Source organism: Mercenaria mercenaria, chromosome 9 (genome assembly GCF_021730395.1).
Source record: "Mercenaria mercenaria strain notata chromosome 9, MADL_Memer_1, whole genome shotgun sequence".
Lineage (NCBI taxonomy): Eukaryota > Metazoa > Mollusca > Bivalvia > Venerida > Veneridae > Mercenaria > Mercenaria mercenaria.
Genome location: NC_069369.1, coordinates 12,195,370 through 12,217,833, shown reverse-complemented (window position 1 = coordinate 12,217,833; position 22,464 = coordinate 12,195,370). Strand labels below are relative to the sequence as shown.

General features: G+C 34.8%; 1 protein-coding gene across 1 annotated transcript in view; it reads right to left on the bottom strand.

The window, feature by feature from the left end:
- The window catches only part of LOC123546475 (dedicator of cytokinesis protein 1-like), a 123,622-nt gene extending 103,136 nt beyond the window's left edge, over nucleotides 1–20,486 (bottom strand). Inside the window, exons 1-13 of the mRNA XM_053550407.1 lie at nucleotides 20,353–20,486; nucleotides 13,154–13,237; nucleotides 12,356–12,452; nucleotides 8,133–8,229; nucleotides 6,555–6,700; nucleotides 5,883–5,970; nucleotides 5,062–5,097; nucleotides 4,485–4,633; nucleotides 3,673–3,754; nucleotides 3,233–3,296; nucleotides 2,832–2,903; nucleotides 2,540–2,624; nucleotides 771–891 (exon numbers count right to left, since the gene is read on the bottom strand). Coding sequence (XP_053406382.1) covers nucleotides 771–891; nucleotides 2,540–2,624; nucleotides 2,832–2,903; nucleotides 3,233–3,296; nucleotides 3,673–3,754; nucleotides 4,485–4,633; nucleotides 5,062–5,097; nucleotides 5,883–5,970; nucleotides 6,555–6,700; nucleotides 8,133–8,229; nucleotides 12,356–12,452; nucleotides 13,154–13,237; nucleotides 20,353–20,398 — 1,167 coding nt within the window. The 5' untranslated portion in view covers nucleotides 20,399–20,486. The remainder of the gene's footprint in view (nucleotides 1–770; nucleotides 892–2,539; nucleotides 2,625–2,831; nucleotides 2,904–3,232; nucleotides 3,297–3,672; nucleotides 3,755–4,484; nucleotides 4,634–5,061; nucleotides 5,098–5,882; nucleotides 5,971–6,554; nucleotides 6,701–8,132; nucleotides 8,230–12,355; nucleotides 12,453–13,153; nucleotides 13,238–20,352) is intronic.
- Between the last annotated feature and the right edge of the window lie 1,978 nt (nucleotides 20,487–22,464).

Sequence of the window (22,464 nt, the reverse complement as noted above, 5' to 3'; positions counted from 1 at the left end):
TAATGGGGAACTGGTTTAAAATAATCATCACTGTCACTTGGTAACTGAACCCTAATATCCCTATGATCCAGAAGCATGTAAAGTTGTTTAACACACAACATTTGAGCAATACAACTTGATTATTCAGAGCTCCAGATAAGCTTTTGGTGCAACTGGGTATTTACCCATCACTTTTTGTCTGAATCGGGTATTGGAAATCTGAACTGGGTAAAAATAATATTATTACCCAGACTTCTCAGAATTGGGTATCTACTAAAACCAAATGGGTTAACATATAATGTTTTTTGGGATACTTTCGTTCCATTGTGTTTTTTTGCACTTTTAATGCAGTCGGACTTCTTTAGTACCAGAAGTGGCTATTTCATCGGCATAGTTATTGTTTACAAAGCATCGAAATAAAATTGCTCATACTGTCAGAATGGTCCTGTGATATTTCCGATAAATAGCAACCTGTTCTGCCATAATGTATAACCAGTCTGTTGTCTAGTGTTAAAGTCTCGTACCCATTATATAATACGGAAAATGCGATACGCAAGCAATTTTTAATGTATTGGTATTAAGAATTTTAACTGTTTTTCAGTAGGCACACTGTATGAATTCAACTGGGTTTTCTGCAAATTTAATTCTGTAAATATGCAAATACGCAGCTTATCTTCAGCTCTGTGATATCGCAAAAATGATATTCAAACTGCACAGACTAAACAATCCACTATAAATTTATTCCAGTCAAAAATTCAAGTAAAATGAAAAGAAAGAACTGTATGAAGTACCTGTTTTATGTCACCTTTCAGCAGTTTGAGAGAGACAAACAATCCCTGTCCACGATGGTTGATTTCTTTACCTGTCACAGTCTTACGTACACAACTGTCCATAAACTCCTTGTCACCACATCTAAAATTCCACAAAATAAACACTGTAAACATAACCAGTATCATCTTCACTCAATATTCTAACACACATGCTTTAAAGTGGATTTGGTTGGCAGTGCGAAGTCTACTTTCAGTTATCATTTTACCATATTAAAATAATTTTATGTTGACAAAAAAATCCTAATTACACTCGAAACCCGTTATAACGCTACTCGATATACCGCGGTCCTCGGTATAACGCTGTATGGCCTTGGCTCCCAAATTTTAGAGGGTTAAAAAAAAAAAAAAAAAAAAAAAAATCCGCAGATGTTACTTAATTTGATTATAACCAGCGTTAAAACTACAAGTACCTGTGTACTTTAACACCTTTCCATGACAACTGTCACAAAAATCAATAATCGTCTGCTAGCTTACTTGTTTGCGTATCGCCTTTGTTAAAGTTTCAATACATGTAGACCTGTGACAATTAGGCAATCAGTACCGTGTCAAAATTAAATTGTTTGCATTAACAAGTGTGTAACATCGGTCAGTCAACTATCAAACTGTTTAAGTTTGCACCAATTAAGCGGATGACATGAACATTTGAGTGAATAAAAAATCAAACAACAGGCCCAGATTTGTAATAAAATGCAGCCGTTTTTGGTAGTGATCACGACGGTGAATTAACAATTTTCTATCTTATTCATCGATTTTGTTTATTTTTTCACAATTAAATTTTTAAAGTCTGTCCGCCTGTTTTAGTTATATAAAACCCCATTGCAACTGCATTGCATATGTGATTTTCACGAACGCGCACTCCTCACACAGCGTTATATGTTTACTTCCGGGTTACAGAATTCCAACTTTCTTTTAGAATCACGACGAAATGAGAAGCTGACACAGCGTTATAATTCTTTTAATGTATTTTTTAGTAGCATTTAAGGTAAATAAATATCCCGTTTGTACATTCTTAATTTCTTATGTAACATAAACAGCGTTCAAAATGCGTCTAATACATTACCGGTGGGTGGGGTATTGCATATACCGTATATACGACCAACCCGCGTTATAAATTTAACCCCGCTAGATCCGCGGGTCTCGGACCTTGGACCCCGACGACAGCGTTATAACGGGTTCCCAGTGTACTTGACAACTAACAATTCAACCAAATAACAGTTTCTACTCCTTCAGACTATTATGAAATTCAGTACCTCAAAAAATTTAATTTTTGAAATATATCTAAATGAACCGCCAAAAACAAAAAGCATCCATCACTTATACCAAATAACAGAGTATGTTAATTGTTTCAGGAAAAATGTATCAAACAAATGACCAGTTAGTAAATACAGTCAAACAAAGATTCGCTCAAACTTGTTTAATTCGAACACACATTGTCCTTTGCTCAAACTCATCGCCATGTCTAGGCAAAATCAATGTATGTTGTATATTTGCTCTAACAACAGACAGCTCTAACAAAATTTCCCAGTCCCATCTAGTCTGAGTGAACAAAGTTTGACTGTAAAAACAAATGAATTAGACCTCACAAGTCTTTTACCACGAAAGCATAGCAATATAATGTAGCACTGATCTGAATTAAGACACATAGGCAACAATAAAACCCTTTGCGTATCCTTATGTATGAAACCTAAACATTTATGTACATAAGATAGGACAAAATTTAGTATACATACTGTAGGAATGGTATAAACTCTTCTTGCTCATCAGTCATTGACGTGTTTGATACCGTACCCTGTAATTTCTCTGTTATATCCATTGCTGAAATGTATACCGGTAATGAAATCACTTTTTATACTTCATATTATCATTTCATAACAAGAATTTTAAAAAAATAGAGTTAAATGAATTATGTAAATACACAGTTTGTCACTACTAGTCACTATAAATTTTACACTTTCAGTTTCTCAGCAGATAAATTCACAGCAAAGATTTACAATATAAGAATTAATTAAATGTGTACCGTACCTGCAGCACCAAATGGTCGGCGTAAACCACGGGTCTGTTTTTTATCATCCACATCTTTAAAGTCCATCACACCTGGTGATAAAATCAATATAGTTATCAATACAAGCTATAATTCAATATAAAGTTAACTATAAATGTGAGACCTTCAATCCAGCATTCTAATTAAGTCAGGATATTTTATTCAATATAGTACCCTTTAAATAATTGTTTGACTGAAAGATTTAATCTTAGACAGTGTTGTCAATAACAGAAAGGCATGAACATGTCATTTCTGATTGGCTATGAATCAAAACTGATTGAAAAAATGTAAACACTTCGGTATATAATGTATTCTGGAATATAGAAATTATAAAAGCATACAGTCCAAAAGAAAAAATATATGCAACAAAAAAAACACATACCACAGCGAACAATTTGGAAGACAATGAAAACTTTCTCTCTCTGTCTATCTTTGGCATCTAAATCCTGGAAAAATACAATACAGAACAGTGAGCTAAGTTCTAAAATCACTTTTAATTTAATTTTTTTTTTTTGGAGGGGAATGGGGGGGGGGGGGGCGTCAAAACTCATTAAATGTACATAAAAGTTATCAGCAAAATACAAAATTCCCTACTGGGCTTACAAGATGTTCTTGTCAAGTAATCTGACTTATTCACTCAAAATCAAGTTTCTGGTCATGAAAAAAAAAGGGTACAAAAAATTATATTTGTTCATGGTTGGAATGCTGTAGAGAGCCAAGGGGTTAGATAAATGTTTTTCGATTGTCGTATTAATTGCAAAAGAGATATAACAGGTTGTAACTAGTTTCATTTGCTGTAATATTGAAGGAGTTGACACTTACTGTAAAAACAACTCTGATACTGCTGAGGAAATCTGGATCTTTATGAAGTCTTTCCTTGTCCCATTTCACTATGTAGTTCTCACTGAAAATAAGATAAAAGTAAATAAATCAGTAAAAACCCTTCTTCACAAAAGTACATATGAGCCATGCCATGGGAAAACCAACATATTGGCTATGCGACCAACATGGATCCAGACCAGCCTGCGCATCCGCGCAGTCTGGTCAGGATCCATGCTGTTCGGTGACAGTTTCTCTATTTCCAATAGGCTTTAAAAGCGAACAGCATGGAGCCTGACCAGACTGCGCGGATGCGCAGGCTGGTCTGGATCCATGCTGGTCGCAAAGCCACTATGTTGGTTTTCTCATGGCGCGGCTCAAATTACAGCCAACCTTACTAAACTGAGCTTTATTTTAGCATAGACTATCATTAGGCGTAAGTCATAAAATCTAACTCGGGAAATTGTATATACAAATAATTGATTTAGTTACCAATGTATACAAGAACAATACTGTAAACTTCTGTGCTGCAATTAACGAAATGAAATCCCAACAAAAATACAAATTCTCTTATTATATCAGCTAAACTTGAAAATTAAATATATATGTATGCCATCAAAGCCATATTAAGCCAAAACCACACAATTTTCACAGTATTACATACTAGCTGCTAAAATATAAATACAAGTGTTTTCATACAACTCTCGAGATATGAGCAATGACTACTAAAAGAAAATATTATTTGTCAATATGTGTAAAAGTTATAATGATAAGCAAAATGCAATGAACAGCTATTTTCCCTAGACGTAACTCACCAAATATATTTCATATCTTTGGCATCATACAGGTTGATGAGAATTTCACAGTCATCTACTCGGCAGACAAAGTTGTGTAACATCACATACAGGTTGTATGTAGCCCCTACAGAAGCTTTATTTTCTACAGGGGCATCCTTATCTCCTTGCTGTAATAAGACAGTAACATTTCTGCCATTAAACACAGAATGATTTAACAGCTGGGATTTAAAAACTCCTTTTTAACTTTACAGAAGATACCTATGGTAGACTTTCAACAAGACTGTGTTATAATACTGAAAGATATTGAGGATGTTCCTTTGTTTCAGTGCAAGATTGCATTAGTTTCACCAAGTAAACATCAGAATCAATTTTTTTTTTTAAGTTGTGTAACCATCAGTAAAAATGTAACATATGGTGTTCATGAGTGAAAGATATTTTGATCTTACATACATGTATAAAACATTTTTTTTCATGTTTTAACTTTTTACACATTTATAGCACTTCATCAGACAAAAATATAATTCATATTTTGTTCAATGTAAAAATAACAGGTATCATTCTAATTTTCAAAAAAGTTACTAAACCAGCTACATACCATTTCCCGTTTCAGTCTGTCAGCAACATCTACATGCTGAAATAGATATACATATTTCCTAATAAACACAACCAACTTTATAGTCATTAATTAAAGCCACACATTTTTTACTATGATAATCTACACTTGGATGTTTTCCATTTCGATTTTATTTAGATAGTCCCTGACTTAGCAAGAATGTGGTACATTGGACTCCCTGACCTAGCAGATGTGCAACACATGAGGCTGTCTGACCTAGCAGATGTGCAACACATTTGACTCCCTGACTTTACATCAGGATTAATATATCTTTTGCCCAAACACCAAGCCATTTCCCCTTCCAGGCCCAACCACCCTATATAGGCCAGGGTTTTCCTTACCGCCTAAAAAGCGCGGGATTACACAATTTTTGGCAGTCACTTCCCCAAAAATCTACAGGAATGCGACCTCGATGTGCAAAAAGTCATTTCCAATAATTTCTTTCTTGTAGTTCTTTTTAGTTAGTTTAAAAGCAAGACGCTTTATACATTACATTTGAATAAGAATTGACTTTTACTGTTTTTATTCCGTATTTTGTTGTTATACAATACAGGACAAAACTTCAGTTAAAAATTCTCAGTAATATTGAAAATGTCCCCCAAAATCATGTGTATGTCCCCTAAAATGCAAACCTAAGGGACATCATGTCCCCAAAATGAAAAATCGTCGGGAAAACCCTGATAGGCCTATTCCCAGCTATGAACCCCTTTAATCTCTACTGCCTGAACAAAATTAGAGTAAAAGTCAGGAAGCTGGCTTTTGAAACCAGAAAGATCTATATACAACCATACAGGATGACTTACTTCTCTGTAGATGCGCACAACACTGGCACCTTCAGGGTTGAGAATATTTCCCTCTTCATCTCGTACAACCAGATCTAAACCAAGCAATCTGAAATACACAACATACCTGATCATTCCATGTGGCAACAAATGCAGGACATAAAAGACTTGTTTTTAATCCAGCTTTAATTTCATCTACAATAGATCTTTAACAAGTCAGCTGTCTGTTGACAGCATGCTCGACTATTCAAAGAATTGATGAAAGCATGGGGTCAAAATATTACCAGAGAATTTCAGACAAAGGAAGAAAAATAGATAAGACAAACAATATACCTGTATTTGTGGTTCTGGATAAGAACTGCACTATATGGCAATGTGTGACCATGATGGTAAGCAAGTGTTCAAAGTTTCAAAGCCACATGTCAAATAGTTTTGACAAAACTTGGACTTGTATGAAAACTAAACCGATTTCCAAGTCCAAAAAGGGCCATAATTCAGCTAAAATACTTGACAGAGTTATGTACTCTTGCTTACTGGTAGAGACTGTTATAATAAACAATTCTTAAAAGTTTCAAAGCCACAATTCAAATGGTTTTTACAAAACATGGACTTGTACGAAATCTGAACCAATTTCCAAGTCCAAAATTCAGCCAAAATACTTGACAGAGCCTAAGTTTGCACAATTTTACTTACGCATTGCCCAGATCAATTTTAGCAGACACTTTCTGTTTGAGGTCTTTGAGCTGTTCTGCTGTGATTTTTCGTGATGTGATTTCTTTTCTCCATATCAGTAAGTCATGGATCATGTCCTGTACTTTGTTAAAATCTGGATCATCTTCCTGATAAACACATATGTAACAGAGATATGTTAAACCAAATCTGTGTAAAAATGTTTATGCAATGGGGAACGATAAAATGTATACAAAATGTATATGCAATGGGGATATGTTAAACTAAAACTGTGTAAAAATGTTTATGCAATGGGGAATGATAAAATGTATACAAAATGTTTATGCAATGGGGATATGTTAAACCAAATCTGTGTAAAAATGTTTATGCAATGGGGATACATTAAACCAAATCTGTGTAAAAATGTTTATGCAATGGGGAATGATAAAATGTATACAAAATGTTTATGCAATGGGGATATGTTAAACCAAATCTGTGTAAAAATGTTTATGCAATGGGGAACAATAAAATGTATACAAAATGTATATGCAATGGGGATATGTTAAACTAAAACTGTCTACAGAAGTATATGCAATGGGGATATGTTAAACTAAAACTGTGTACAGAAGTCTATGCAATGGGGATATGTTAAACTAAAACTGTGTACAGAAGTCTATGCAATGGGGATATGTTAAACTAAAACTGTGTACAGAAGTATATGCAATGGGGATATGTTAAACTAAAACTGTGTACAGAAGTCTATGCAATGGGGATATGTTAAACTAAAACTGTGTACAGAAGTCTATGCAATGGGGATATGTTAAACTAAAACTGTGTACAGAAGTATATGCAATGGGGATATGTTAAACTAAAACTGTGTACAGAAGTATATGCAATGGGGATATGTTAAACTAAAACTGTGTACAGAAGTATATGCAATGGGGATATGTTAAACTAAAACTGTGTACAGAAGTATATGCAATGGGGATATGTTAAACTAAAACTGTGTACAGAAGTATATGCAATGGGGATATGTTAAACTAAAACTGTGTACAGAAGTCTATGCAATGGGGATATGTTAAACTAAAACTGTGTACAGAAGTATATGCACTGGAGATGTATAACTTAATAAGTTAATTATTGTTACTAAGACGATAATCATCTCTGAACCAATGCAATTAAATTGTAAACAAGAGTTCTGAATACCAGATATAATAATATGGCATTATGCATTGGCAGATGCTTTCTTTCCTAATCAAGCTATTAATTTGTATAAACTTTACATCTCCAAAACAATGACCCATGAACTGTTAACCAGGTCCAGTATGCCCTAGATCATTGCTCGACAAGAGGTAGTACTGCAATACATCATTGCTCGACATGAGGTAGTACTGCATTACAAACAATCTTTAGCTGAAGGATAATCATTATATCCTTTAAAGGTGTACACTAGAATTCCAGGCAATTTTTTTCCCAATAATAAGAATTTCTTCAAACTTTGAAGAAATTCTATTATTAGGAAAAAATTTGCCCATCTTATTATAAAGGAAAAGCATACACCTTAAAATAAAATCATAAGAAAACATAGTTTTCTATCCCTACCACATATTGGTTTTTCCAGTATATACACCATTCTCTAACAACAGATGTAATTTCCTGTGCTATAGAAGGCTCCTTTGGTATAATTGTTTCTATTGACCTGTAATAAACATAAAATATTGGTATGTAAACATGTATTTACTATTTACATTTGTATAAACTATACTTGTCACTTGCAATGTAGAGAAGCATCTGACTGCACTATTTCACATGCAATGCTGTGTGATACTGAACATCAACAACACTGCATTCTGCTTGTGGTCTCAGTTCTCAAGTTAAAGACCTTAGAGTCTGGGCTATAAAACCCCCACCCTGAAATACAGGTTTAATACTAATATATCCCTCAAACTTTCTTAATGTTCAGAGTATATCACCACCAAACCACAGAACAAGAGGGCCATGAAGGCCCTGTATCGCTCACCTGGCCTATTGACCTAAAGATCATCAAGATTAACATTCTAACCAAGTTTCATAAATATATGGACATAAATGTGGCCTCTAAGTGTTAACTAGCTTTTCCTTTGATTTGACCCGGTGACCTAGTTTTTGACCCCACATGACCCATTTTCGAACCTGGCCTAGATTTCATCAAGGATATTATTCCAACCATAATTCATAAAGATCAATTGAAAAATACAGCCTCTATTGCATACACAAGGTTTTTCTTTAATTTGCCCTAGTGACCTAGTTTTTGACCCCAGATGACCTATTTTCGAACTTGGCCTAGATTTCATCAAGATTATCATTTGAACATGACCTAAAGATCAACAAGATCAACATTCTGACTAAGATTCATGAAGATATAGTCATAAATGTGGCCTCTTAGAGTGTGAACAAGCTTTTCCTTTGATTTGACCTAGTGACCTAGTTTTGGACCCCACCTGACCAAGATTTGATTGTGACCTATAGATCATCAAGATTAACATTATGACCAAGTTTCATTAAGATATGGTCCTAAATGTGGCCTCTACAGTGTTAACAAGCTTTTCCTTTGATTTAAACTGTTGACCCAGTTTTTGATCCTTCACGATCCAGATTCAAACTGGACTTTGAGATCATCAAGATTAACATTCTGACAAAGTTTCATGAATATACAGTCATAAATGTGGCCTCTACAGTGTTAAGAAACTTTTCCTTTGATTTGACCTGGTGGCCTAGTTTTGGACCCCAGATAACCCAATATCGAACTCGTCCAAGATTATATTGAGGAAAACATTCTAACTAAGTTTCATTAAGATTAGGCCAAAATTGCGACCTCTAGAGTGTTAACAAGCTTTTCCTTTGATTTGACCTAGTGACCTAGTTTTTGACCCCAGATGACCCAATATCGAACTCGTCCAAGATTTTATTGATAACATTCTGACCAAGTTTCATTAAGATTGGGCCAAAAATGTGACCTTTAGAGTGTTAACAAGCTTTTCCTTTGATTTAACCTGGTGACCTAGTCTTTGACCCAATATCGAACTCGTCCAAGATTTTATTGAGGGTAACATTCTGACCAAGTTTCACTATAATTGGGCCAAAATTGTGACCTCCAGAGTGTTAATAAGCTTTTCTTTTGATTTGACCTGGTGACCTAGTTTTTGACCCAGATGACCCAATATCGAACTCGTCCAAGATTTGATTGAGAGTAATATTCTGAACAAGTTTCATTAAGATTGGGCCAAAATTGTGACCTCTAGAGTGTTAACAGTCAAATTGTTGACGCTGACACTGACGGACGGACGACTGACACAGGGCGATCACAAAAGCTCACCTTTGAGCACTTTGTGCTCAAGTGCGCTAAAAATTTGGAAAATGGACAACATCTTTACCAACAATCTACCTGTCCAATACAAGGTTTACTGTACTGTCATGTATGACAGGACTCAGCAAGTTGTCCCGCATTAAAACTGACTGCCATTTGTAAAGAAATAAAGATGTTTTATTTAAATACTGAAGACAACATTAACCTTAGAATCTGATGTGAAATTTCAGCACTGAGACATTATGCATCAAAATGAAGATATGTAATAGTTCTTGGAAAATGTGAGTTTTTAAAAGTGTTATATTTATACCTGAAAGTGTAGCCTCTTTTGCAACCCTTTGCAATATGCATATATCAGTAAAATGACAAACATTTTGTAGAGACTAGATTAATTTAAGTGTTTTACAAGAGCTCTGCCAAGAGGGGCAATATACGCCCGAAGGGTTACATCAGAGGATGGGAGCAAAATTTAAAGAACTTGACTGTTGAAGCCCAAAGGACAGGGAAGGAATTCAAAAAAAAATTCTAAGTCCACAAAAAAATCCTTACCAGGTAAAGGTATGTCAAAATACACCTAAAAATTGGAGGTACAGTAAACCTCGCTTATAAGGAACAGCTTGGGACCTTTAAAAATTGTTCCTTATAACCGAGGTTCCTTATATCCGTACAGTGAACTAGTTCCTTGTAATCAAGGTTGGTATAACGAACACAGTTTGTATAGCGAATTATGACGTTTGAAAAGGGAGATGTGTTCTCACTCGGGGCAGACCATGAATCTTTATGTGGGAAAGTTGCGAGTCTCTGTCCATTTTTTTATATTTATCTAGCACAAGGAAATTCTATACTTAAAATGGCCAAGAGAATGTAGTTCGTATCTCATTCATTTTGAAAACACGGTGAGCCAATTATTGTCTAAATTGATTCGGGAACAGCTACGAAAAACAACACAATCAAGTCCTGTGACTGTCCTGCAAACAGTCTAATTTCAATCATCATTTAATCCGATTAGCAGCGAACTGAAAACTCTTAAGTACGCTGCATGTTAAAAATCAAATTATTTGTGACATAATCAGAGTGGTTTGTCACGTGTTGATTAGATTACGTAAACACACAATACTACATGTACCTTAATCGACCATTCACCTATCTTTGATTGGCCAGGAGCAAAAAGAGTCATCGTAAACTCCGCCTTTTGATTGACAGGCGCAACTGTGTTCCGTTTATGTAATTCATTGTTTACTGAGAAAGCACGCGCATGGCAAAAAATATATGTCCCAGCGAATCGCCCGTCATCAGCGATTCTCCTGTTTATTTCCGGTTTTTAATAATTTTTATTCTTTATGTCTGTTCGCTATAACCGAGGGCTTCCCTTTAAATTTCATATTTTTGGACAGGAAAAAGTGTTCCTTATAACCGAGTTCCCTATAACCGAGGATTTTTACATTGAATAAAGAAGGAATTAGATAGGGGAATCGAAAACTGTTCCTTATAACCAAGTGTTCCTTATATCCAATTCCTAATAAGTGAGGTTTACTGTACCATCCATGTTGAACCACAGAAAAGTGGTCTCAGTTTTTCCGTTTCGGTCAAAAATAAAAAAGTTTCAAAATAAGCTATTTATACTAACATAAAAGGGAAGTAATTCAATTTTTTTTATTGTAAGTGAACAAAAATGGGATCTGCCAAATAAAAGAGCACTGCAATGCAGAGCAATATACACAAAGCAAAGTCATATAATGACCTTTGACACCTAAGTGACCTTGACCTTGAAGCGAGTCATCCGAAACATGTGCTCTGCACGTCATCTCGGTGTGGTGAACATTTGTGCAAAGTTTCTTTGAAATCCTTCAAGCAGTTCAAGAGTTACAGCGCAAACACTAAACAAACTGATATGACCTTTGACCCCTAAGTGTGACCTTGACCTTGAAGCGAGACATCCAAAACATGCCCTCTGCACGTCATCTCGGTGTGGTGAACATTTATGTAAAGTTTCTTTGAAATCCTTCAAGGGGTTCAAGAGTTACAGAGCGGACACGAAATTGCTAACAGATTGATGGACGGACGGACACCGGGGGTATAACATCATATGTCCATTTTTGAAACAACATTATCTTTCTAAGGTTTGGTGTTGTTTGTTTTTTTCTTCAAAATATTGACCTAACTTAAAATGCTATACGCAGTAAATAGCCGCAAGCATTCTGAATTAATTCTTTAATAATTTGTTACACAAATAAGCCAGGTAAGGAAGAAATTAGCCTGAAATCACTTTATCAGTGCAATTCTTTAGAAAACTTTATTTCCTTATTTTAAACTTTTCATTACCAGTACAAAACTTGATCCTCTTATTTATTTACATTTTATAACTTCCAATGTTTACCAAGAAAGTACCTGAAAGCTTTCATAGGCATAAAGTTTTTAACCTTACTAAAAAGGCAACATGTATTAAAAATCATGTATTTTCAATAAAGGAAATACAAACCCTGACTGCACTATTGTAGCTTCCTTCAGATAAACATAGTTTTTAGGGAAAATTCCAACCATAGACTTGTTCTTTGTGGCATATCCCATAAACCAATCTGCACAAGTAATAAAAGAGGTTCTTAATCAATGAAATTCTTATTTATACCAAATCTTCACTCAAATGTGTTTTTAAAGCAATAAGGTTATCAATCTGTATCTAATAACTCTTCTTAAATAGGGTAAAAATATTTGTTTCTACACTTCAGATCTATACGATTTAATGCAATCTCAATATGCACATTTTTTTTGTATTTCAGCTCTATGTAAATATGTTATTTTCATACACTTCCTTGTTGTATTCAGCCATGAAATTAAATGGATACAAACTTAAAACAATTTCTATCAATTCTATATCAGAAGTTTAGCTCAGTAGGGAGAGCGCAGATCTATGGATCACAGGGTCGTGAGTTCGATCCACAGGCAAAGCATATGTACTCTGTGACGATTTGATAAAAGACACTGTGTCTGAAATCATTTGTCCTCCACCTCCGATTTGTGTTGGGAAGTTGGCAGTTACTTGCGGATAACAGGTCTGTACAGGCGCAGAATCAGGCTTTTGACTGAAACAACAAAACTTTATTGTAATTACTTTTTACAGAAGTACAACCAAGGCAGCAGCAAGTAAATGGTCATACAATGACCATGCCACAGGATTAAACTCTCAGATCAAATTATGTATTCATCTGAGCTCTTGCAACAGGATTGGAGGGGTGACTGATAGATAAGTAAAAAAAATAATTAAATGATGAAGTAATACCATCTGACTCTTCTCTTATAACAACTGTGTCTCCAACCACCAATGGTAGAATGTTACCCCCTTTCATCTTGAAGTGGTATATAACTGAAATACACATGTAAGTAGTTCATTATTGAATTAAAAAAAAAACTAGAAATGTGTCCATGGGACACAGATGCCCCCACTACATGACAAAGGACATAATGTTTTTCCTAGGTCAGGGAATATAACTCCTACAATACTGAATGAATCTGGACGCGAAACCCTAGGTGCACAACTGCACATGCTGACCAATGTTCCTTTAAACTTTGGTGACTCTAGGATAAATACTTTTGGAGCTATGTGCGACACAATATTCAAATGACCAATTTTTAACTAAGTCTAGGGCCATAACTCCTACACGACTTAATGAATGTGGACGCGAAACCCCAGGTGCACAACTACACATGCTGATCAACATTCCTGTAAAGTTTTGTGACTCTCTATCAAATAGTTTTGGAGCTTCGTGCAACACAACACTAAAATGACCAATTTTTACAAAGTCAAGAGCTATAACTCCTACATGACTGAATGAATCCAGACGCGAAACCCCAGGAACACAACTGCACATGCTGACCAACGTTCCTGTAAACTTTGGTGACTCTAGGTCAAATATTTTTGGAGCTACGCACGACACAACATTAGAATGACCAATTTTTAACTAAGTCAGGGGCCATAACTCCTACATGACTGAATGAATCTGGACGCGAAACCCCAGGTGCACAACTGCACATGCTGACCAACATTCCTGTAAACTTTGGTGACTCTACGTCAATACTTTTGGAGCTAGGCGTGACACAACATTAAAATGACCAATTTTTTACTAAGTCAGGGGCCATAACTCCTACACGACTTAATGAATCCGGACGCGAAACCCCAGGTGCACAACTACACATGCTGATCAACATTCCTGTAAAGTTTTGTGACTCTCTATCAAATAGTTTTGGAGCTTCGTGCGACACAACACTAAAATGACCAATTTTTACAAAGTCAAGGACCAGAACTCCTACATGACTGAATGAATCCAGACGCGAAACCCCAGGTGCACAACTACACATGCTGACCACATTCCTGTAAAGTTTTGTGACTCTGCGTCAAATACTTTTGGAGCTAGGGGGCAAAAAATCACTCTCAAATTCACATTGCTCCAGGGCCAGAGTCTAGAATGCGGTATATAAGCATAGAATGCCCCAAAAAACACTACATTAGTCACAACCAATGAAATCTACCTGACATCAGTGTGAAAATTTTACTAATGACATGAAATGTACTGAAATGACAAGTTTTTTTTATAACTCGAACTAAATATTCTATGTGACTATGTCAGATCAAAAGAAAAATGGATTTGAAGTATGGCAGTGGATAGGGGTCTGCCGGGTCCGGTAACTGGACATCTAGACCCAGAGTCTGTTTAGAGGTTCAGTAATCAATATGAATACTGAGTACGGTATTTACAAAGAGAAGACTATATTTTATCTTTAAAAATGGGAGATGATTTCAAAAGTTTGCTGTCAAAGTTGTAAGGAAATCCAGAGAAGACAAAAAAGGGAAAAAGGGAAGTGATTTCCCCTAGTATAATGCATTTTATTACTTCCATTTGTTACATAAACAAACAATTTTAATACAACGAAGTTATCGTAAGTGTAAAATACTTATTTAACTGAAATTTGTCTGCTATTATTCTTCTTTGTTGCATTCTTTGCTTCCAAAAGATCTTTTTACAGATTCTATTCTAAACAAGAGCTCGTAGAACACGAAATGCCCCCCTTGATACATTCAGTAATTGCACAAGAAACAGATATTATTTGCTCACTATAAACAAAAGTTCTACTGTTCTGGTTCAATCATCAATGTGACCTTGACCTTTGACCTATTGACCTCAAATTCAACAGGGGCCATCTGCTGGTCATAATCAACCTCCCTATTAAGTTTCTTGATCCTACGCCCAAGCGTTCTCATGTTATCGTCCGGAAAGGGTTTAACTGTTCTGGATCAATGTGACCTTGACCTTTGGCCTACTGACCTCAAAATCTATAGGGGTCATCTGCTGGTCATGACAAACCTCCCTATCAAGTTTCATGATCCTAGGCCCAAGCGTTCTCAAGTAATCATCCCCAAATGGTTTAACTGTTCCAGGTCACTGTAACCCTGACCTTTGACCTACTGACCTTAAAATCAGTAGGGATCATCTGCTGGTCATGATTAACCTCTCTATCAACTTTCATGATCTTTGGCCCAAACATTCTTCAGTTATCGTCCGGAAACTGTTTAATTGTTCCTGGCCAATGTGACCTTGAACTTTGACTTAATGACCTCAAATTCAATAGGGGTCATCTGCTGGCCATAACCTCCCAATCAATTTTCCTGATCCTAGGCCCAAGCGTTCTTGAGTTATCATCCAGAAACCGTTTTACTGTTCCTGGTCACTGTGACCTTTGACCAACTGATCTCAAAATCAATAGGGGTCATCTGCTGATCATGACCAACCATCTTATCAATTTTCACGATCCTAGGCCCAAGCATTCTTGAGTTATCATTCGGAAACCGTTTAACTTTTCCGGGCCACTGTGACCTTAAACTTTGACCGACTGACCTCAAAGTCAATAGGGGTCATCTGCTGGTCATGACCAATCTTCCTATCATCCTTGATGATCCTAGACCCAAGCATTCTTGAGATATCATCCAGAAACCGTTTAAATGTTCAGGATCACTGTGACCTTGACCTTTGATATACTGATCTCAAAATCAATAGGGGTCATCTGCTGGTGATGACCAACCTCCCTATCAAATTTCATGATCCTAGGCCTAAGCGTTCTTCAGTTATCATCTAGAAATGGATTGGTCTACATTGCAACCGTCCGACAGACAGACCGACCAACATCTGCAAAACAATATACCCCTCCTTCTTCGAAGGGGGGCATAATAAACCAGAAAACGATTGTTGGTTGTACAGATGCAGATGTAAATACATATGTTGTTTATACTTATATTGTCAACTAAACCAGTTACAGAATTATTGATCTATGTTTTGCGTATGTACATGCAAATTTTTCACAACAGTACAATCACTTATTTACCACTCTAAAAATGTTTATTGCCCTTTAATTTAGTTTTATACTTGACGTTTGTCACACATCAGCTTGACATGTTTGCATCAATTCAGACCTGACATTGAAATAATGACTAAATGTGATTACATGTCATCTCCGAAATCGGTTGAAAATAATTATATCAGTTGAATGACTTCAGTACAATGTATTGCAATACAAAACTGCCATAGGAATAACCACCTGTGGGCATTTCACTATTCTTACGGGAGAGCCATAAGAATAGCCTGCGAGGCTATTCCTACAGGACCGTAAGACTAAAAATTGCCACTTCCTTGACTAAGTCCATGGCATTTCATTTGCTGAAATTATTGAGATTTCTTGCAAAATTTCATCTTTGGTTCGATTACTTGGCTCATATCAACTCATAGATCTGTAACAGCATACAAACATTCTCTGAAGCTGAAATTTCTTTGAAATAGCTTGTAACAGGTCTAGGAAAGTGGCATATTTACAGATTATCTGTAAATTTACAGATAATCTATAAATTTACAGATTGTGTGTATGAAAATTCATGAAATTACATTATCCCCAAAACCGCAGCTTGATACTAATTGGTTTATTTACAGTATGCACAAATTAACATCATTTGTGAGTTTTAGCCACTTTTATTGACTTTGAATTTTTGGCATTTTCAAAAAAATCAAAGTCAAGGGCAATGCTTAATGTTACAATTGACCTTTATTTATGCATACGATAAGTAAATCAATTAATTTCAAGCTGCGATTTTGAGTCATAGTATGATTTTAGCAGTTTTCAAACATTTGATCTGTAAATTTATAGATCGAAAAATCTGTAAAATTATAGATTATCTGTAAATTTACAGATAATCTGTAAATATACCACTTTCCTAGACCTGTGTAAGGGGGAAGGAATTTGGAATTCCAGACAGTTCCCCCCCAAGACTATTCCCCCTCTGACAATTCCCCCCCTGACGATTCCCCCCCAAACTGGGGGGGGCGGGGGGGGGGGAATTGTCACCTTATTTTATTTATATTATTTTTTCTTTATACTGATGTAAAGATATCTTTTTTTTTTACTAATTTTGTTCTAAGGGGAGCTTTTTATTATTCTACATGAAGAAATTATCATTCTTTGACCTGGTAACTAACAGTTCATTGGATAATTATATTTTTATCCTTTATTCTATTATCTATATTTTTTAGTTAGACATTGTGAAAATATTCTTAGGACGGGCGTCGGAAGGTGTTTGATATTGGGGCCGCGAAAGGTGGGGTAGGTACTGGAGGGAGATATCTCCTCCCATAATGGGGGTACGGGGAGGCTCCCCGGAAAATTTTTGTTCTGGTACATTTTAGGGGTATTGACTCCAGTATTTTCTTACTATTTACATAATGTTACAAATTTAAGAAATGATTTAAAAAGTTTTTCATGATGAAAACATGTGAAATCAGAGAATACGTACCTCATCATAGTGAAGCCAAGCACTGAACATTGAATGAGCGCTGTTCAGGATTTTTTATTCCAAAAGTGTGTTTTGGAAATTTGAAATTTAGTGGTTGGTTAGGAGTATCCATTATGAGTATTATAAAAGATCTTAGCGGCAGGGTATATTATGTGGTATCATTTTTAAGTGTATTGACTCTATATTGTGAGGACTTAGCTATTTTAAGAAGCAGCTTAGCATTTTTCGAAGACATTGAATTATTATTATTTTTGTGAATAGTGGGCCATTGTGTATTACCAAGGTTCTTCTTTCTAATATCTTTATATTGAGTGTAGGACAAAATCCTCTGCGGATTTTTCAATATCTATAATTATCTACATCTAATGAATGTGAATGGAAAGAGGTGTCTTGAAAATAATTATAATCATAGAGTATAATATCGATAACTGATGCACTTATTAAAGAACAAAATTCAGCCAAAAGACTCAAAAAGAGGTTTTTAAATAATTATGTTAACTGTGCCATTGGTTAACTGTAACCATTATTTTAACTAATGTAGATATTTTCAGGACACAAATATCGCATAAAATATGAGAACGCCAGAAAATATTGTTTTATAAATAAATAAAAAAAGAGTGCCAGGTCAGTACTTACGGACAATTATAACTCACAGGACCGCTGCATCCGCTTTATTTGATTTTATATATATGTAGAATATGATAAATACTTCCATCTTACAGAAGGATTATTTACACATGAAACAGAAAATAGTACTTGTATAAAATAAATCTCAAACCTTTTTGGGATATTTTATTCCAGAAAAAAACCCTAAAATGTATAATAATTAAGGGATACATACAAACAAATCATTGTTCTTTTGACTTCTCAATTCGATTGAAAGGTGCTGATTACCAGAATCGCGTAATGACATTATTGCAATAAACAAATTTAATCAAAATGGTAACCAGTCAATCTTTCACACCTCTTGATTGAATTACCAGCTGTAAAACAGTAATCAAAGCTGACATTGATCAATCAATTATGATATTGTTGTTGTTACATTTTAATTGTGTTCTATGTGTTAGGATTATGATATTTATAAACAATATAACAATTTGTCCATGTATAATGACAATTATCAGTATTCAGTATTACTAGCTTTGTGTAATACTTTTGAAGAAGCACTTGTTGGAAATTGTGATAAACCAAAATTAGATAATGCCAATCAACTTCTTCTTGTAAGAAATTTATCAAAACCTGTATTGTAAGGATATAGTACTTTTTATCCAGAGAAAATACTATTACTCCATGCTTTCTGGAATGAAAGCAAACCAACACATGTAACATCCTTAATAAATTTCATGGTGAATTCCAAGGACGTTTCAACTTGTAAAATTGTATTGATATTTCATCGTTTTTTTTAATGCATGTTTGCAGCTTCGTTTTTGATCAAGTTTTTCATATTAATGTTTAAAGTGGTATTATTGGCTTTTATTAACATAACTGTAATCTTTTTAGTTTTCCCCAATTAATATGATTAAGATAGTTTTATTGTCCAACATCGGGAAACTCGGAAAACATGAAAGAACATTATGGTTAGATTATCTCTCATGTAATTAGATATTTGATTCGATTTTTATTCTAGTATAATAATATATAAACTACTTACATAAAAATAGAAAGAATGTAAAATAATTATGTATATAAAACACTAATGAAAATGCTAAAAATGATACTTTAATGCTTTATAGCACTAGCTAGCTATTATCCAAAGTAGTACAACTTCAAATAGAAATAAGCATTATTTTGACGATCAGACAACCTTATCAAATGTAAATATTTCTTACTTCTTTTTATATATGTCGTAGCATAAAGGTTAATTCTCTATAGATATATACAAAAATTAACTTAATTGCGTTAAGTGTATTTAAGTTGTTGATTTCCACGTTCCCCAAAATGCCACATTTTCTCATAGAAAAATATGCTATTTTGATGATCAGATTACCTTATTAAATGTAAATATTTTCTTTTTTTTTTACATACATCTTTGCATAGAGGTTCCATTATAGATACCGTTAACAAATAAATAAATTGCTTTAAAAATAATTCAGTTCTCAGCCATGGCTACTTATCCAAAATGCTACTACTTCACATAAAAAAATTCCTTATTTTGGGTACCAAATTAATGCATCAAATATAAGTTTTTCTATCTATTTTTAAATATACAGTATTGAAGTATAGGATTTTTCCATATTAAATAAACTTTACAACCCTTTAAACATATTATAATATGGAGAGGGGGAACTGTCACCCTTACATAACATTGTGGGGGGGGGAATTGTCCGGGAGTGAATTGTCTTGGGGGGGAATTGTCTTGAGGGGGAATCATCTTGGGGGGGAATAGTCTGACAACCAGGGGGAAGGACTTCGACTGCCAACTATGTATTAGGTGACTGAATTTGGATGTCATTAAACAAACATAACTAATAAATCTGAATAAAATAGTTACGAATGTACTTAGAGAATGATTACTGTCTGAATAATAATTTATAATACTACCAAATCATTTCACTTCCTACTTCTGGATTGAAAGGAAGAAATCAAAATTTTCCTTCGACATAAAAAACGATATATTCGGAACCTGGTCTGGGAGAAAAACTGCTTACCAACTCCATATTTGGGGCTGTTTTCAACCTTACGCCAGACACCCATTCTGTCGTATTTTTAATCTATTACATGATAAAATGACTAAGAAATCAAAAGTTGATTTGATGCTTCCGCTTTTAGTCGGCCATTGAGAATCACGTGATCTAAAATTTACTTCCGCATTAGTATGTACTTTGCGACAGCTATATTATTTGCGGTACCTAAATTCCGATAACGGAACAAAACTTTCGTGGCTCCAAATCTGAATCACTTTAACAGTATTGTAAACTTTTGTCTTCTGCCTTGGCGTTTTATTATAGAGAGTTACACTACGAAGATTGAAAAAATCCGGGAAAAGGCATCTGTTAGACCAGGCCCTGAGGAACATGGAGGCCTGTCACCCTGTTTTCGGCAAGATATGAGAAGAAAAAGAAAAAGATATGGAATGAGGCACTGGATTTTGAAAACATTGACCTGAGGCACTCTATTTTATGTTGTTTTCTGTTTCAGTATTTTCTCCTATTTATTGCACTACAGCATAATATTTATCATACAAGATACACCGTGCACCTGTTAGAGGGATGGGACGGGGGCACGTGGACATCTTCCCCGCGATTACCATTAGTTTCTGGTTATTTAAGGTAATGGGCCCGTAATAGTAATGTTTAAAGAATAGCATTAACTTGATACAGCCTTAAAGTTAACATTGTTTCACACTGTGTTGCAATTCTTAAACAGATAGATATATTCTTCTTTTTTAAATTGTATAATTTAAGATGTTTACTCAAGCTCAAACAGTAACAGATTTCAAAGTGATAACCACTGTACAAAACGTATGCAGAAAACTCATTTTATTACTAATAATTTTGATAGAAGAAACCTCAAAGTATTGGTAAACAATTATAAAACACAAAATGAAACTGTCGAGAACATTTTTTAGGGAGTCTGAAGTAAAAGAATTTAATCGGACAGAAATTTTGCTCCAGCTCTGAAAAATTATGACCGAGTCCTGTGAGACTGTTTTAAATGCTGATCTCTACATTAAAAATCAACCATGAGGCAGAAGTCAAACCTACCTACATTTCTTCCGTAATATGTAATCTAAAAGGAAAAAGAAGAGAAAAAGTGAAATAAAGATTTTTTTACCGCATGTAACTCAGTATTTATAAACCTGCACCATTCTGTATCAGATGTAAAATTCACTTTAAACAGCTAGACACGTTTTTGTTGTTGTTTCTTTTTTCAATGAAAAATTTCCGCTTTTGTACAATAAATCAATAATAAGTCTTGAAAAGCAGTTAAACTTTTACAAGAAAAAAGAAATATAAAGAAAAGAAAACGTTTGGGCCTAGTGCGGCTTGAACCTACGCCCTCCAGAAAAATTAATCAAAGTAGGTTTTATAACGGTATGGGAAATGAGTACTCTTCAAAAGACGGTTCACTATTACGGGTCCATTACCCAGCAATGGGACTTTGTTTCATTCCAATATTTAGGAATCAAAAAGAGATAATTGAAGAATATCCAATATTTTTTTGTGAACGAACATTAGGTTGTCCTTCATTGTTAATCTTGTCCAAGTTGTCTAAGAGCAATGAAGCTTCGTTCACACGAGCAGGATCCCGCAGGATCCAACGCATGTGGCAACGGGTCAGCTGGGATATGGTATTTAATTCTATGTTGCATCGCAGTATCTCAAACCCTTTTTGGAGGGACATGACACTTTTGATGTTATCATTTCTGTGTTTCTACCTGAAAAGTTCTGTCTCAGAATGGCTTTCCATTGGTAAATTATGAGAAACAAGAGTGCCAAACTATCACAATATACGCCCTTTACAGAAAATACTTATAACTTTTATGTAAGAGACATTAGGTCCATTAACATTGTGACCAAGATAAGTGAACATTGGATATGAACTACTCAAGTTACAGAGCGGACACTGGTAATTTGGGCAATTTTGACCAATTCAAGGGCCATAACCATGGAGATCCTGATCCGAACTGTTGAGTATTCATGTATTACTAGAACTTTAAAGGCAGATATACATTTAACATTATACGAGAACATTTGAATTCTTCGTGTCATGCCAGACTCAGTATTTACATTTAGAAAAGTGACATTCACAAGTACGCA